Source organism: Chaetura pelagica, unplaced genomic scaffold (assembly GCF_000747805.2).
Source record: "Chaetura pelagica isolate M959 unplaced genomic scaffold, ChaPel_1.0 scaffold69, whole genome shotgun sequence".
In the NCBI taxonomy this organism is placed as follows: Eukaryota; Metazoa; Chordata; class Aves; order Apodiformes; family Apodidae; genus Chaetura; species Chaetura pelagica.
In genome coordinates this window covers 2,132,266-2,150,636 of record NW_009970724.1, presented here as the reverse complement: position 1 = coordinate 2,150,636, position 18,371 = coordinate 2,132,266, and the positions used below count along the sequence as shown (strand labels likewise).

Here is an 18,371-nt window from a genome sequence, read left to right as displayed (position 1 = left end):
CCTGCAAAGTAGAAAATAAATGGGAAAGATTATAATTTTGGTTTTTTTCTGCTGGTTTTAGTGGTTGTATTCTGCAAAAATTTTTTTCCTTTTCATTTTTGATTAATGAAGTTCTACTTGATTCTTTATTTCTTTGAGCTGTAGGCTGTGGGAGCTGCTTGAATCTTTGCCAATGACTATCATGTATTGGTTGCATAGTCCTTAGGTGACTTTGCCAGCATGTTCAGTGTTATCATCTGTCTTCCCTACTTTCACTCTCTTCCTCTGATTGAAAATACAGCTGTGAATGAATTGAAGTGCAAATGCCAAGAAGTGGCTTAAAAAATACCTGGAAATAGACATATTTTAATGTGATTTTTCTCTATCATGTGGCACGTCTCTGCATGAGATCAGTGCACCTTGTAAGTCTCTAAAAGCCAATATAGATTACAGTTTTGTTAATATTGTTCTTGACTTTTATTAGGAAATACGATACAATTTCTGAAATAAAGAATAAGTTGAAGATTCTATAGGGCAGTATTAACTCCATTAGCCAAGTGGATATGTGGTAGTAAATGAAACAACTGTTTATTTAGCAAAGGCTGCAGTCTGCCTTTAAACAGATAACTCCCTGGGAAAAGACAAAGGGCATATGCAGTTCATAGGAGGATATTTTTCATCTTACTGTTGGAGTCTTTCATAAATTCAGGTTCAAGCAGTCAGTTGCTTTTCTTCTCTTGGGAGTTGCTGTAGTTTTATTAGTAAAAAAAATTGTAAGGAGTTATATTGTCTGCATTAAGGTAACCAGGGCCTTTAAAAATATAGCATGCTAGAATTTTATTTTTTTTTTTTAACCGTACCTATTTTGGAGGTAAGACAAGTAGGCAGAGACCATCCTGATGGATGACCCATACAGCATTATCAGCAAGTGATTGCTTATTTGTACTTTCTGTGCCTGGGGGATGAATAATGTAGCTGCAGTGTCTGATGAAGGAGACCCCTCTGGTGTACTGCTGGCTGTAAAGCTGGGCCAGATGTCTTTGGGGGCCTCAATCAGAAATTACGGAGATGACAAAAAAAACCTGAAGTCAGCAAAATCAAAGTTACAGAGCTGGAAATTACTTCCTTTTGCTGCTAAATTCGAAGCTGTAGCTCATGACTTTAGGTGTCACCAGGACATGCAGAATTTCTGACTGGAGGCAGGTTTCCCCCTTCCCTGCTTTGAACTTGCAGTCTTGTATTTCAGATATGTTGGTGGTGCTTGGTGTACCAATTTCCATTAAGTATGGCAGTTTTAATCGGGTACAGGATCTGGAAAACAGCATTACGTTTGGTGCAACAGGATTGGTGTCTTTAGATCAGTTTGCACAGTCTGTAAACATTTGTAATGGATGTAGAATTCCAAGTTTTGCTGCCTGTGGTTCTCCTTTTTTTGCTGCTTAGAATATTGCCCAATATTGCCTAAAATATTTTGGCGAATGTATTCTAGAGGGAAGGGAAGGAAGAGCATGTTTCAAGTTTGACGTTTTCTTAAATATTTAAGTTATTCGGTCTATTTTTGAGACTAAAATAGCAAAAAAAAAACCCCCACCCAACCCACCTCACAAGGAGATATTGTACCAGCAGCTCTCAAAATGTTCTCTGTACTTCTTGCTTGGTCCTAGTTCTCTAGGACAGGCAGTCCAGGTAGAAGGAGCAGCATTGTCAAGGAAATTCTTTTGCCTCAAGAGAAAAAGGAAGCACAAATGAGGCTACATTAGAAGTTCCTGAAGAACACTTACTTTATTCTTAATACACGTGGTTGAAATGTGAGGTGGGCAAATAGTTCTATGCAGGTGTAGATTAGCGAGGGCTGCTTCTAGCACTGGGCTGCAATGATTAAGCTGTTATCTTTACAGATGTCAGTTCTGCTCTTTTCACATTTTTATAGAGCAAGGAAAGGCACTGAGGGCTGGGTCTTATCTTGCCAGTGCACTTGGGATTCTCCCTGATGTTACATGGGCAGCCTGGAGTTTTCTCAAGGCTGTTAAAGAAAGCTCTTAAACTTACATGCAAAAGAGTAGATGGTCATGAGGAAGAAACTGGAACATAGAATTTAGGGACAGGGCTCTGGAGCCCAGGTGACCTTAGCTCTACCCACTCTGAACTTGGCTTTACAGGCTTAATTTTTTTTGCAGTTATTTAAATAGCCTCAGAAAAGAGTGCTTTCATCACTAGGTTCCATCACTGAAGAGGTTAAAGTTGAAAATCCTAATGAAATCCTAATTAAAGGATGCAACATGAAGTCCTTGTTTGTCCAGTGCTTTCACTGTTGCTCAGTAATCCTGAGTGGTGTTTTTTTTAACCCTGGAAGAAAACCTTTCTTTTGTCCTTTTGAATTGATCCATTGCTTATGACTTTTTTTCATGAATTCTTTCTTGTCTCTTGAGTTGTAGCAGAATTTCTTTGCATCAGCTCAACTTTTGTAACTGTCCATGTGTGTTTTCTTAGCCTAAGGTGAATGTGAGGTGTTTGACCTTTCTCATTGCAGGGTAAGTCATTTTACCTGGCCTTTGCCACAGATGTAGATCCTGCATGTGGACAGTGACTAAAGCTTAGCTCAGTTGCAGCCTCAGTTCCACAGAGACCAAACTGCACTGAACAGAATGAAATTTATCAGGGTGGTCTGATCTGTTCTTGATAGGACTACTTCTGTCTCCTGAGTGTTGTAGGGATTTCTTTCAGAAACACAAATGTTTAGAATAAAATAATTGAAATTGAACATTCTCCTTTCCCTTCTGTCCTTGCAATTATCAGTTAAATATAGAACTGGAGCTACATATAACCTATCTTTTAAAAAAGTTTAAATTAATTTTCTGTGGTCAAAGTTATTTTTATTGTGCTTCCAAGTAGTTAGATTCCAAGGAATAGTACTCAAGTCATCAGGGAAATAGTTTACGAGTAGTTTGGAAGGATAAAATCAATGTGCCAAGTTAATTCTTGTATTGTTGATTTCTGATTAGTAGCATAAGGGGAAGATTGTGCACGTTTGCTTGTTGGCTACATTGCCTACAGATGGAAAATGCAATTTGAAAACTTGATTGATACTTTGCACTGTGCTTTATGGCTTTTTGGGTGGTCTGTATGAAGTTTGCAGACATTAGACAATGCATTTCTCACTTGCCTGGTAGCTGGATTTCTGTTGGATACTTGGGAGAAATTCCCATGCTCATGCCAGCAGTGAATTTGGCACAGGATTTGTATCATTTATAGAAATTGCTATGTTTGGCTGTATTTCTATTAATATAATCCTAATTACATGCTCTATTATGAAATTGTTGTCAGTTATTAGATTCTTATTCAATTCCAGTCTTCCTAGAAATGTATTTCATTTCTGACCAAAGAAGACATCATGTTCTTATGGGGCATGATAAAACTTAATTTCCCATGTTCATTCATTTCTGTGCTTCTGTACACTACTGTACCACATTGTCAGCTGGGATCTGTAGCTTCCTAGCACAAGAGAGTGTGTGGTCCTTAGATTACATTACTCTCTTTTAATACTGTTCCTTTTATCCCTCATGGGCCTTTCAGTCTCTTATGGGCTGAGAATGTAAAGCCTTGTTCAGATTCTTCCATAATGTTCTTCTAGTAGATGCAAAGTAAGTTCTGTATTACCTGTACTCATTTTTTCTTAAAAGAAAACACAACCTGTTCCACAAAGCCATATAAATGCCTTGTCTGAAGCCTGGTGTGTCAGTCATGGCCTGAGCTGGTTCAACCTGGTAAGAACAGAAGTGAGTTCTCCAGCCACCCATTGGTGGCTCTGAATTGTGTTTCAGTGCAGAGACCTCCTCATGGGGGGTCATTGTGATGGTGTTGGCAGGGGCCAATGTCAAACCATAGTTAACATGGCTAGATGGTCCAGGCTTGTCCTTGGAGATGCTGCAGTATTTCTACCTTGTTCACTCTAGCTGTTTTTTTCCCTTTTTCTCTAATATTCTGACACTTCTTTATCCTACTGCATGAAAAAGAGGATAATTTTTCTTTTTAGTGTCAGCTCATAGACTTGGTGAGTAAGTCTGATGGGAGGTGAAAGCAACCTGTAGGTTAGGGCACAGAGGGGTGACATGAGTGCCAAGGCAGGCTCTTGCAGCCAGTATTTTCAAGGGAGGGTAGGGATGGGATTGCTCTTTCCTCTATCAGTGAGCCGTGACCCACTCAATCCATTTTCTGTAATCATGCCACCCTGACCATACTGTATTTTAGATTCAGTTGTACTTGTCTTTGATTTAGTGGGTCTGTGTTTTAAGTTGAATACATGACTCCAAACAAGGATTGTCCTCTGCAGCTGGGCATATGTGTGCTTGGCTTTCTCCAGGTATCTGGGGGTTCACCTGGCTTTTGTGAATCCAGATTGCTTCCAGTCAGCATGTGCGCTGCACTGTTGTGTGTCACAGAGGCTTTTGCCCCCTGTGTTTGTAGTGATACAGCTAAATGACATTGGAAATCTGTAACAAGACTCTGTTTTTTGCTAAAAAGGAGGCTAACTTTGAATCTATAATTTACTGGCTAGTAGTGTCTTTCTTGGGAGTGCAACATGGGTTAGAGATTTATTTCCAAGCCAGTAGTAATGCTATGACTTCCAGAAGTCCCAGTGAGTATGAGATGGCCCATGTTGAGGGCAGCATTTCTCTGCCTGCAGTAGTTTTACATGTTTCAGCAGCTAGTGAGAGGAAGGAACATAGATGCTTTTGGTTTGATGTTACAGCCTGAAAGGATAATTTATATTCTACTGGAAATAGGGAACACACCTGTTCTTCTAGCTGGAAACCAAAAACGTTGTTTTGTTTTGTTATGCCTCATACATTTCTTGGAAAGTGTCTGTTGCAAGTTAGTTGACATTTTTAGTTTCATAATCATCAGTGAACTTAAAAAATAACCACTTTTAATCTAGAGAAAGGGACATCCGTGTGACAAACAGAAGGTAAATCTTATGAAACATTGCAATGCAGGTGTGTCATTTGGGGCACTTAGTGTTTAGTGTGTGTATTTTCTCATGCTTTGGTTGCAAAACTTGTGCTGATTTAGTAGGAAGCCCAGAATGTTGTAGTTACTGGGTGATGTGTTTCTTACTGAATTTCCTCTTCTTATATTTCCTATTGAGAAGAAAGGAATGCTAACTGGGAGGAGTGGCTGACACACCAGAAGGCTGTGCTGCCATTCAGAGAGACTTAGATAGGTTGGAGAGTTGGGCGGGGAGAAACATGATGAAATTCAACAAGGGGAAGTGCAGAGTTTTACATTTGGGGAAGAACAACACCATGTCCCAGTACAGGTTGGGGGCTGAACTGCTGGAGAGTAGTGTAGGTGAAAGAGACCTGGGGGTCCTGGTAGACAGGAGGATGACCATGAGCCAGCAATGTGCCCTTGTGGCCAAGAAGGCCAATGGCATCCTGGGGTGTATTAGAAAGGGTGTGGTTAGTAGGTCAAGAGAGGTTCTCCTCCCCCTCTATTCTGCATTGGTGAGGCCACATCTGGAGTATTGTGTCCAGTTCTGGGCCCCCCAGTTCAAAAAGGACAGGGAACTGCTCGAAAGAGTCCAGCGCAGAGCTACGAAGATGATTAGGGGAGTGGAACATCTCCCTTATGAGGAAAGGCTGAGGGAGCTGGGTCTCTTTAGCTTGGAGAAAAGGAGACTGAGGGGTGACCTCATCAATGTTTACAAATATGTAAGGGGTGAGTGTCAGGGGGATGGAGTTAGGCTTTTCTCAGTGATGACCAGTGATAGGACAAGGGGTAATGGGTGTAAATTGGAGCATAGGAGGTTCAAGGTGAATATCCGAAAAAATTTTTTTACTGTAAGAGTGACAGAGCACTGGAACAGACTGCCCAGGGAGGTTGTGGAGTCTCCCTCACTGGAGACATTCAAAACCCACTTGGATGAGTTCCTGTGTGATGTACTCTAGGTGACCCTGCTCTGGCAGGGGGGTTGGACTAGATGATCTCTCGAGGTCCCTTCCAGCCCCTAAGATTCTATGATTCTATGATTCTATGATTCTAACTTGAATGGGATAAGGTTGATGACAGGCTGGCCAGTGGCTGTAGATGTGTATAAATAAATAAATATACTACTAAATAAAATAATAAAACTCTATTACTGTTTGCTCAGTATGGGTGTTGGTTTTGGAAGGATTAAGGGTTAATAAAAATTGAAGGCATATTTTTCCCGACTGGATACCTTCCTATGCATGATCCTACTTGCGGGGGAGGAAAGGTTGGACAGGAAATAATTTCTTGTAGGAGGAATAAACTGGGAGGAAACACACCTGTCAGTATATGGAAAGCAGAGGAGAGATGCACAGGTGCATTTCTCACATCGAGTACTACGGGGGTGGTGAGTGGCACACGGATGCTGGCAAAGAACAGATAGTATGTGCCAATATCAAGTGCACACGCATTCTGCAACATCTGTTTCCTAAGTTATGTCAAACATAATTCTTCCCTTGGCTTGGAAATTAAATCTTAATGGGATTGAAATCAGTGGCTCAGTTTGCACTGACTTAGCTGGTGCAATTTTTTTGTCTTAGGCACAAGTTTAGGCTTTCCTGTTCTGCTGGTAAGTGGTGGCATGAAGAGCTTGTGATCTCGTTAGGTAAACTACTGCAGCAGAAATTCTGGTGATGTTTCATAAGAAAAGCAAAATTCTCTGTTCCCACTGAGCTCTTTTAGAAAGGCTTTGGGATTAATTTTATTTTTTTTTTCTTGTTTCCTTTAATACATCCTGGTTATTAAGTTCTGGAGGACTTAAATTCTTTGTATTGCTTTTTTAACATGTGGTAGAGAGACCCAGTAGTGCACAGTGTGAGGAGACTCCAACACAAGAAGAACACTACACCTTTTAGTTGTTCTTGTGTATCTCATATGAATTCTTATAGTTTTTGTTTTTTTGTATGATGTATTTGATTTATGAGATCACGATGTATTCAAAGATACTGAATGCAAAGCTTATTGTAGACAGGAGTTGCAGATGTTCTGACTGGTAACTTTATTTCTGTAGCTGTTTCCTCTTTGTGGCATAAACTGTGACTTTGCAGTTTCCTATTGAAGAATGTCACCTGAAATTGAAGACATGTTAGCAAACATCAGTGACTTTCTCTTGAAGATGGGCTGCTTGATTATGAAGATGTAGGTTGCAATGCACAAGGAATAAAGAAATTTTTTTAAGCCCCACCACATCAGGACCTAGAAGGAGTGTTCATGCAAACTGCTGGCAAACTGTTTTCTACTGCTGGCAGGAAAGCTTTGTATATCACTGCAGGCATGGTTTCAGTAGTGCTTTGTGTTTATGACTACGGATATCTTGGCTAATTCTAGTGATTTATAAAGTGTTTCCTGGAGACTCAGAAATGTTAATTTGTTAATACCTTGAAGTAATGATAATTTGTGGTAACAGCTGCTAGTGACGGGAAATTGTTATAGCTATTTTCAACTAGAAATAATTATTGCCTTTCCATAAGGACCTTCTGCTGTTTGGTTTTTGGTGCCTTTTGCAGAGGAGAAACCTGCAGTTTTTATGATATTGTGTCCCTTGCTTTTGTTTTCCAGAGTATGACAAACTGGGCTTTCTCCTGAACCTGGACTCAAAATTGTAAGTAGAATTGTAGGACTCTTCTTTTCTCTGTAGTTACAGATTTCTGTTGTTTACAACTTTTATGTCACCTGTGCAGCTGACTCACTGAACTATATGTTTCTACCTGGGACTGCCAAGTCCGGCAGCAACCTGGCAATTATGACTTCTTTCCTTACACTAAGCTTTGCTGACTGGCTTGGATTGTGGTTCGTTCCATTAATTCCATAATGACTGATCAAGAGGCTATAAATGTCCACCTGAAGCCATGACTATCAGTCCTGTCACTCTGCTCTACATATCTGAAAATAATCTTCCAAATGAGGGAAAATGTTATCAAACATAGGGAACAGGAGGGATGTGTATCTGCAGTTTACTGGGATGCTTACAAGTTTATATTTCTTAAAAAACGGGTATTACTTTTTTTTTTGGTTTTGTTTTGTAAATGGAGTGGAAAGAACCTCAACACAAACCCGTGACCATTTGCAGAAGAACAACAAAGTGCTGAAGGGTGATACTCATCATGCTTTTTGACACGAATCAGTCAAACCGAGACTGAGCTTCTTAAACACTAGGCGTCACTAGCGGCTCTGTTTCTGAGGTCAGCAGCCTGTGCAAATGTTGATATTGGGAGCAAAAAGACTAGTAAAAAACTTCTACTACTTAAAAAGGCACTGAAGCAATCTATTGGTTTTGAATGACTTGAGGATGCATCTCTTGTACAATGTATCATGTTAATATAAAAAATATCCTGAATGTTTAGAAAGCTTCATTGTGCTTACAGGGTATAAAATTAAAGTTTTGACTTTAGTCTGGCTGAGCAGCTTGGGAGCTCCCATAATGAAATAAAATCCTTGTCATTTTGCAGGAAATGAGTCTCTAGATAGGAGCTTCTTTTACAGAAGAAGCTGAGTACCTAAACTCAGCTGTAGTAACTGGTATGGCAAAAGAAGGTGCTGTAGAAGAAAGGGCATGTATGAGAAAAAAGGAATACTGTGGGGATTTTGTTTGGTTTTGTGAAGGCTCTGTATGTCATTCCGTGTGCAGGAAGGATGGCATTTACTGCAGGAATATAGGTGCTGAAGATTTCCTTCTGGTCTAATTTAGTGTAGATTCTGTGTGGGTTTTGTTGCATGCTGTCCTGGACCCATGCTGTTTGCAGAGTTACCAATTTTCTTTATTGTATTGGAACATCCTTGTGATTTAGAGACAATAGCACATGTATCCTTACAACACTGTGGGGTGAGATAATGCATTCCGTTCAATTTATACATGTAGAAGTCAAAGTAAAGAGATCAGTCTTGCCAAGTGGGCATGTAACCTCTGAATCAATGTCTTGGTGTTGGTAAGGGAAAACTTATTTTCAAGTTTTTAAGTTGTGTGATTTGGGTTTTTTTTTTCCAGACTACTTTACATGTTTTGTCATGCCTGATTTATTAAGCGTGCCCATTGACTGTCATACCAGCTTTGGATACTAGTCCATGCTGTGTCCAAACCACTGCTTCAGTCTTGCTCTTCCTATTCTTCCTCCTGTGTTCACTCTTTATCTTTATTGCTTTTAGCAAGTCCCATTGAGTTCCTTCCCCTCAAGCCACCATTGCATCTTTTTTTTTTCTCTACTGATTTATCTACTTCAATTACAGCTCTCTGAGACTGAGCCTGTTCCTTCTTACACTTTAGTATGAGGCCAAGTGAAGTTTTTACCTGCTGGAGGCCTTCCAAAACCCTAACATTTTTAAATTAAAATGTTCCCAAGGTAAAATTTCTCCCTTCTTTTTGATTAAAAAAAGGCTTTGTTATTTACTTAAAAATATATATTTATAGAACCCCCTAAATGTGCATGTTTGATTTCAAAGCGAATCAGATTAAATTAGCTTCTGGAAAGGCTTGTCATAAAATCATCATTATTAAAAGAGATATTATGAGGTTAGATTAAGGTGCAAAGAAAACAAGCACTATTCCATAGGTGAAATAACTTTTTAAGTTTAATTCCTTCCTTGGGTTTAGGTTGGGGGTTTTTGTTTGTGGTGGTTGTTATTTGTGTGTGCCTTTCTCCTGTGGAAGTAAAACTGACCCTGCTTTAAGGATGGAGAATGGACCTGATAACCTGCAGAGTTCCCTTCCAGGTTGAATTATTCTGATTTATTTGGGGTTTTTTTCAACAGGGATCCAGGCAAAAAATGAAAATACAATGAAACATACTAAATAAATTTTGAAGGGAAAATGGGTGACAGCCGAGAGGAATTTGCTGCTGTTTCACAAGTTCATCATGTGTGGTCAGGGTTCCGAATGTGTTTTTAAGTACAGACTGTGAAGTCAGTGGAACTTGGTGGTTAGAAATGCTTTATGCAACTCTTAATCAAGATGATAGTGTTGTAGAAGCACTTTCTAGCTAAAAAAAGCTTGTTTAGAGTTAAAAGGGATAATATGTTCTGCACTGATGACTTTATTGGCAGAAATCATTTAATTGCTTCTGTTGTTGTGATATAATCACTCTGGTGGAATTTTGCTACAGACCATAACTTTATAGGGTTCACTTAATTCACAGCATGTGAGAGTCTTGTGTGACTTGAAGAACTTGGGGCAACACTTAGTTTTCTCTCTTCTTTAATCTTCCATTTATTCAAAGTCTGTCCCTGTCAGTGTTAGTTGATATAATTTAAACTAACAACCTGGAGGACTTAACACTTTCCACAAAGGTAGATCTGCAGTAAAGCTTAAATACTCTGACTTGCATTTGAAACTGAATTATGCAAAGGGAAGTTTTTTGCATGAATAAATAGTAATGCGTCCATTTGCCTTTACCTTTTTTTTTTTTTTTCCATTTATTGTGGTTTTAGTGTCCTCTCCCCTGTAGATACCCAGGGCACGTTATTCACATGTAATATGTCATGTTGTGGTTACAGTAATGCAGGAGTTCTGTTTGCTAGTTCTCTTTGACTTCACAGAAGTGGGAAGGAAACCAGATTTGCTCAGAAGTACTGGAGAAGTTTTTTCTGTGAGAGCTGCACGTCTGCTGTGTGCCTTACAGCATTAGGGAGGCTGGTCTGGCCACGAATCTCATCTGGAAGGGAATGTCAAGTTTCAAAGATACTTCACAGATGCTTCATGGAAATGACTGGTTCTGATGAGATGTCTTGTTCTTCTGAGCTTGTTAGAAAGGAGAATATCAAGAAGGAAGATGCTTCCTCTCTGCTGCCTGCGCTTAGGCTAGCTCTTCTTTGAGAAGCCTTTTGCCTTTTTAAAAAGCAGGATGGTATCCAGGTAGGGATTGTTAGTGAAATACAGGATGAATGGAAAGCTGAGTACATCTATAGGTACAGGCAACTGAGTTTATTAATTAGTTGTTACCTTGGTCAGAACAAGATGTGAGGCTCCTCAGGACCAAATTAGTGTAAAAGATCTGTTGCAAGAGGAGTTTAATTTTAGTTATGCTTATACCAACCATCACTTCATTATCAAAATTAGAATATCAAAATATGCCCAAAGTACAAATACAGGCCAGTTGCATCGATTTCTTCCAGGTAGATAGGTTTTCCAAGCAGCAGAACCATCTACCATATTTAAGCCTTTAAGAATAAAATCCAACTTTGACCAGTTGTGTAGAGAAAATTACTTGTACAAAATACAGGATACAATTCACAGGTCTTAATTCTTGGAGGGGCCAGTAGTTCCTGAAGAATTTACGATCATCTATCATGTGAGTGACTCAGCCAATGGATTACTTGGTGCCACCAAATGCCAAGATTTCCTGTCACTTTCCAACATCTGTGCTTGGCAAAGGGTTGCATGCTTTTATTATTATTAAATATTTATATTGTAGTAGTTCTTTGAGGCTGGCCAGGTCCTAGAAACAAGAGGCTCATTCACTACAAATTCAGAATCATTCTATGAGTTAGAATCTGTTTGCAATGAATTAAAAGAAATATCTGCTGGAGGATCAGCTATGAGCATGTAGTTATTTATAGATTGCATCTTAATGATATTTAGTGGGCCCAGCTGAAGGTGGCATGGTCATTCTTTATTCTGCCACTTGCTACTCTGTGAGTACATGATTTAGTCACCTTAATGATTACTTTGATTATACCTTCGCATGTTACAAGCATAGATTGGCTTGTCTTGTGCATGTGAAATGCTCCTTTTTTGTAATAGTCTGTGTGATCTTGGGCCTCTTCCCTTGCAATGGTTGCCCTCATACTTCTATACCAGCTTTTCTTACTCTACCAACATGCCATTTTCTTGGCAAGATGGAAGCTACGGATTGCTTCTTCTGTCCTCAGTTCAAACTCATCCTTGAAAAGCTATTTTCAAAAGTACTTTAGCAGTTAGATTGATGATTTGATGCTTCTAAACAACACCCAGAAAAAAGTTCCCTTTGGGTGACAGTGGATCTGTTAACCTGCTGCCACACTTAGCTCTAAACTATGGATATTAAAATCTCAGCTGCTGAATGATGGAGGAAGCATCCCAGAGTTTGGCTTTTGGGAAGAACCACTCCCTGGAATAATTTTTCACTTAAAAAGATAGTGGGTATTGTAATGTGTTAACTTGAGAGAGAAAGCAATTTTTATTTAGTTATTATATTTTAAGGCTAAAACTATTGCTACCTCTCTCAATTAGAAAAATGACTAGGAGATCAGTATAGTTGACCACAATAACATACTACCAACATGGTTAATATGCTGTATTTATACAAGATATGGGATATATTTTGATATTGAGTACTTGGGAATTTTTAGGCAATGCTTAATTAAAAGAATATTTCTTCCAATGGCCTCTGTACTTTGCTAAACATGTGGCAACTTTTATTTACATGTTTTTCTAATATTATCGTGTAGATCTGGGAAGTGCACTGAATTTTTTTTTAATATTTGTGATAATTTCAAACTTCACTGTAAAAAGAAAAGACAAAGAAATAAAGTCTTTGAGGAGGGGGGGGGGAAAAAAACCAGAAATAACAACCTTCACCCTACAAACTCAAGTGAAACTTGATCTAGAGTTTGAAAAGACTGTAAAAGTGGAGGGAGTTTAGGCTAGGGAAACACAGATTGAGTTACTTCTGTTTGTTGAGATTTCTTTACTTGAGAGCTTTAATAATGGAGGACTGAAACAGAGCCCCTTCCCCTCATTTTGTTTCTAGGGTGGGAGGTTGCTTTGGAACAGTTTGTGTCTATATGTGGTACTTCGCTATTAAGCACTGTAAAAATAAGCAATAAACGTGTTGGAATGCTGGACTTGCCCCATGTCTGCTGCTGTGGGATTTCTTTGTGCCCTATTTCCCTTCCCGTTTGGCGTTCTGTATTTCTGAGATCCTCAGAGGGGAAGTCCCAATGATCTCCTGTCCTGTCTGTGCAGGAGTAAGAGTGTCTCACAGGCTGAATGGAGCAATTCTGCCCATGGCAGCCAAGAGAGTACTGGTGCTTTTTCTGAAACATTTTTTCAAGGCTTAGCATACCTTATGACATAGGTATTTTCCTGGCAGTTGGTTATTTATTCTCTTTTATTTCAGATTTTTTCTTTGACTTGTAATTCTTGTTCTTCTACCTAATGTCTTCCCATCTGTACTAATTGAGCACTTTATTTAAGAAAATGAAACCCAACTATTCACAGCGATTCAATTACCGGGCTGTTTGTTGTTCATTCATCAAACCTCCCACATTTGGGTGGGATGTAACTGCCATTCCCCCCACCCTTTCTTGTGTGTGTGTTGTTTTGTTTTCCTCTTCTTAGATAATTTCTGGGTTTTTTTTTATTTTGAGCCTTTGATATTGTTATCAGGATTTCTCACTTAAGTCTCTCTTATCTAACTTTGGGATTCCTGTGTCAGTCAATGAAGATAAAGACTGTAGAACTCAGAATTACTGGCTTCTTAGATAGAACTTGATTTGTCAAGTGTAAACAAAGTAAAAAACTTACGTTTGATACTTTTAAAAGGGCCAGTTTCCTGAAGCTGGAAGTAATTATGAACCAAACCATGTGGGAAAAGAATGTAAAGGAAAAAAATATGAATGGCTAGGCATTGTTTGGAGCAATTTTATAGTGTTTGACCCAACATGTTCATTTTCATAAGAAAAAGAAGAAACATTAATGGAAAAACAGTTTTACCAAGAGTGTAAGGGAAAAGAGTGATAATGTATTTAGAGAGAAGGCAGAAGAGTACAACAAATACATGGATTTTTTTCTGTTAGAGACAAAAAAAATAAACAACAAAAATTCAACAGCAGATACCTAAGTTTATGTGCTTTAGCATTGGTATGTCTGGAAAATGTTCTTGCAAGAACTTCTTCAGAAGTATCTGAGGACTTTTTGGACTGCAAGAGATGAGTAATAAATCTTCAAGCACTAGGGGTTCTCCATCTTCTTGGCAGATGTTTGATATACAGATATTTTAGAAGCAAAAAGGAATGACTCATAAGCTTTTCAGCTCATTTTTGATTCTGAGCACAATAACATAATGGCCAATATGGGCAACCAACAAAAAAAAAATTAATTGTAATACATATAGTTCCAAATACTATGCATATTAGATCGGAAACATTTTTTTGTTACATGGGCCTGTTCTTCAAGTGAATGTCCATGAAGTGCCGGGTGTATATGAGATTGATTTATTTCTTGATATGTTCCTTCTTGAGGCTGGGTTTGCATGTTTTGTGTTTTTCTAACCAGCCAGACTAGTAGTATATACACTAATAAGCCTATAAATAAAAGGCTCGATTCTTTTTGCTAGCCATATCTGTAAGGTGAAACACTTTGTAGTTCTTCACCACAGTAGCATTAACCTAATTAATTGTTGGTTTATTTTTCTGGGGTGAATATGGTTTAAGAGGAGTTAAGGTTACAAGTTTCTAGTAACTTGTTTGAGAAAAAAATGTTGCACTTATTGCATTAACAGAAAGGTAAATTTACTTTAGTAGCAAAACCAAATTTAGGGATTATTAATAAACTCATAAATGACATGGGGCTTTACCTTCTAGAGAGAAGAGCCACACTTCATGTGCTTCCTTTCTAAAACTTAAAAGGACAAACTAGTTTTGGCCACCTTCTGCACTGGTAAACTTGTTAAGTTTCTAGTTACCAAATATCCTCCTACAAAGAACTTCCTGCTGTCTAAATAATTTATGGAAATTGAGTGAATGTGACTATGTAAGTGTGGGTAATTCCCAAAATTTCAGTTAAAGAGGCTAGAAATACTGCATTAGGACCATCAAAGGAATTGGCGTATTCCAGCTCTAATTGACTACACTGTTTACTGCAAGAACTAGATATTCTGTGGGATCATGGGTTTTGATATGGACTTATGTTAAAACACTGATGTTCATAATTGTGTTCTTGGTACTTGCTTCATGATGGGCAATTCCAGAACACGTTGTGGAGACAGGTGATTTGTTGCTGCCTGTCCTGAATCAAAGCATTTGTGAGCTTATCATTAAACTGATGCAAGAGTTGCTTCTGTTGGAAATCCCATACATATGTGATCACCATGCATCTGCTCTTCTGCACCTGCCTGGCTTCACCATAGATGTCGTCTTGTAGGCCAGTGCTGTTCCACCTTCAAAGAGCAGTCTATTTTCCTTTTGTTTCTGCTTGGAACTGTTTTAGAGAAGCATCATCTGATGGTTGGACTGGAATTGAAATGTACTTCAGCAAGGGAACATACTCTGTTTATCAATCCTGTCTCCGAAACATGTCACTTACTCTGAAGAACACTCTTGCTATGATATCTGGACACAGCTTAGCTGTCAGCTCCTCATTTATATTTTTCTGTAGTTGGCTGTAAGGAGGTTTTTTAAATGGGTTGTATGGGAAGAGACAGCTTACTCTACTTCATCTGCCTCTGAATTTGTCTTCTGCATTGCTGTAATGTGACCAGATACATCAAAGCTTTGCTGTCTGTATATGCTGAGAACACCATACATAAATTTTAAGAATATATAGTAGGTCATCAGGGCAGGAAAGAGTTTGGTGGAACAAACACAGATTTCTTGTGTGCTGGGGAAGGACAGTCAAAGCAAGACATTCTTTGAACAGCTGTGATTATAATGTAGTATGTGAGAAAACAATATTTTGTTTATGCTGAAAGGAAGCAGGAAACCTTATTGCTGTGCTTGAGAAGGAATGCCTAGCACAAGAGAGGATGGTGACCTGCCAGTTAGTGGGATGCTGTGAAGCCATGATCCTTAGCTTTCTACAGAGATGATGGGCTAGAGGAACTCTAGGTGAGAGACACTGATGGAACCCTGTTAAATAGAATCTAGAGGTGTGTTCCCTTCCCATTTGTACAACTAGAAACCTGACTGTAAGTCTTGCTTTGTAAAAATAGCTTTATTTTACTGTTTAAATTTCTTCTAGGACTGATCTTGGATCAGGTTGATAAACTTAGAATATGTTTTATCCTTGAGGAAGCATGAAGTTATTGCTAACATCCTTTTCAAATCTGCACTGGAAAAGTACTATGAAGGACCCCAAATTGGACAAGGGCTAGTGGGAGAGCAGGTGGTGTGTGGTGCCCAGTGCAATGAACAGGACACAAAGAAGGCTACTTGGCAGCAGAAGGGTTTCTTACAGCTGTGTCTCCTGTGCCATGTTGAGGAGTTGTGTAGCAATTATTGCTGTAACATGTTTTTTGAGGTTATGGATGTTTGGATTAAATTGTGAGGCTCAGATGAGTTTTTCTCTAGATGCGTTTGAGAAAATCATACTATTAAAACAAACTTTTATGAAATACTTTGTACTCATATGTTACACATAAGGTCATGTGTTTCTTCCTCAGCAGAAATGTAAACCAGGCAGAAATACTACTCCTGACACTAGCTGCAGCCCCAGTGCTGTACTTAGCAACAAGAATCTCGCAAAAAGGGAGGGGCAGAAAACTGAAAGAACATATATGTGCTGTTTCTTCCTTGTCTGGCATGCAATCTGTTCTAGCTTGTTAAAGAAGGATAAACTGAAAAGCCAACAAGCAAAATGTTTTTTATTTGCATATTGAATGTGTTTGAATACTTCTGTTTGATTTCAGACTTTTAAATTCCTATTTAGAATTATCTTCTCCCTGGCTCTTTCAAAGGACTAATCTGAAGACCTGAAAAATGTGAGCAGCTACAAAACATTGAGTGCCTTCCTCCTGCTCCTTTGCATCCTCTTTAATACATTGTAAAGTCAGAAATCCCCAAAGGTGGGTGTGTCATTTGACTGAGTTGAGGACTCTGATCTGTACCACATTCAAAGCTGTGTGTTATCATCATGGAAACCAGGCACAGGTGATTTTTGTGAAGATTTGCTGTTTTGATGAATTATCCAGGAGGTGAGGGTAGGATTTGTCTTGTTGAAAAATGAAACCTATTTCAGTGCTCAACCACGAAGTCTCCTTTGGCCTGTAGACCAAAAATCTTAGAAAACCATTTCAGCATATACTCTTCTGGAGAGCCACAAATAACCTTCTTCTGAGGCAGGTCTGATGTTCAGTGAAGTTAAGAGCATGATATAAGATGAAGAAAGGTCTGACTGATTGGGCTAGTCACAGTTCTTTGCAACCAACTTTATTCTCTGACTCATCATGGTTACATATAGCAGTTTGGATGTTGGTTGATGGCCTTTTCAGACAAGCAGCTGCTCTTTGAAGTGAGGGGAAAAAAAGGAGTTATCTTAGGAGAATAAGATTGACTAGAACAATGTGTGGAGTAAACAGGAGAGGTTTTTGATCTGGGTGGCTCTGCAGCTGTTCTTACTATTAACAGTGCTGGGTATTCTTAATTATTTACCCTAAAGCAGTTTGGATTTTTGTTAGCTTCATGAGTGCATGTTTAGTCACAGTATCTGCAAGGGTTCCTCCAGGTCAGAGTTACATTCTGTATTTACAGCAAGGTTCCTGGAGGAAACATGTTCCTCACAATATATAGCCTTCCTCTTCTTAAGATTTCAGTGTGATACTTGTTAGATTAATGTCAGTTTGAATTCATTACAGCTGTCTCTAATATAGGTCAGTGAAGACTGTTTTTTGGAGTACTTCTTCACAAAGAAGAGAGGAAAAAATTAGAGCCTCATGACTATAAACAACATTTTGTAAAACCACTGTTAAAATACACTCCAAATTCTGAGGTCACCTCTACGTATCATCTAATGCAGTTTATTCATTGAGCAGTAGTTTTTTCCTCTCAATTTCAGTCCAGCCTGGTGGGGGGGGATTAAAATTAAAGGTCTTGCCATATCCACAGTTGTCTCTTTGGTTAAGAGGAGTTACGTTGATATTCCTTCTCAGGCTGTCCACATCTTCCAAAGTTAAGGTTAAAGGGCAGTCTTGATTATCCTTACCTCTGCCAAGTTACTGAAGAAAGTGTAAAAGAAGGGTGTTGTGAACTGTTCCTATTGAAGATTTTTTGCTTTTTTTTTATGAGGTAGCTGAGACAGATTTTTTCCAGGTGGGATTTGTCCCCCTAAGGTTTGCCTGATGCCAGTTGCCTGTGCAATAGCTCTGCTACTACAACAGAAAGGGCTGAACTTCCTTTGTGGGAAAATAAAAAAGGCCAGACCAAAGATTCACCTACACCAATGTCTTGTCTGAAAGTGCTCTCTAAAATTGTTTGGGGAAGGAGAAAAACACACCAGTGTGAAGCAGACCTCCTCCACTGTCGTTCTCTAGCTTCCAAGAAGAGGGAGCTTTGGTATTCCCAAGTTAGGGATGCTGATATACCTCTTAGTAGCTTTTGATCCCATCTCTACATCTGGCTTCTATAACATACTGACATAAAGCAATCTACTGATTAACTGCAAATTACATGAAACAAAT

The 18,371-nt window shown here is 38.9% G+C and overlaps 1 protein-coding gene across 7 annotated transcripts in view; it reads left to right on the top strand.

The window, feature by feature from the left end:
- ST3GAL3 (ST3 beta-galactoside alpha-2,3-sialyltransferase 3) overlaps window positions 1–18,371 on the top strand; it is a 181,209-nt gene that overhangs the window by 42,939 nt on the left and 119,899 nt on the right. For all 7 annotated transcript variants that reach the window (XM_010006570.1, XM_010006569.1, XM_010006575.1 and 4 more), the window contains one exon: window positions 7,567–7,609. In XM_010006570.1, coding sequence (XP_010004872.1) covers window positions 7,567–7,609 — 43 coding nt within the window. The remainder of the gene's footprint in view (window positions 1–7,566; window positions 7,610–18,371) is intronic.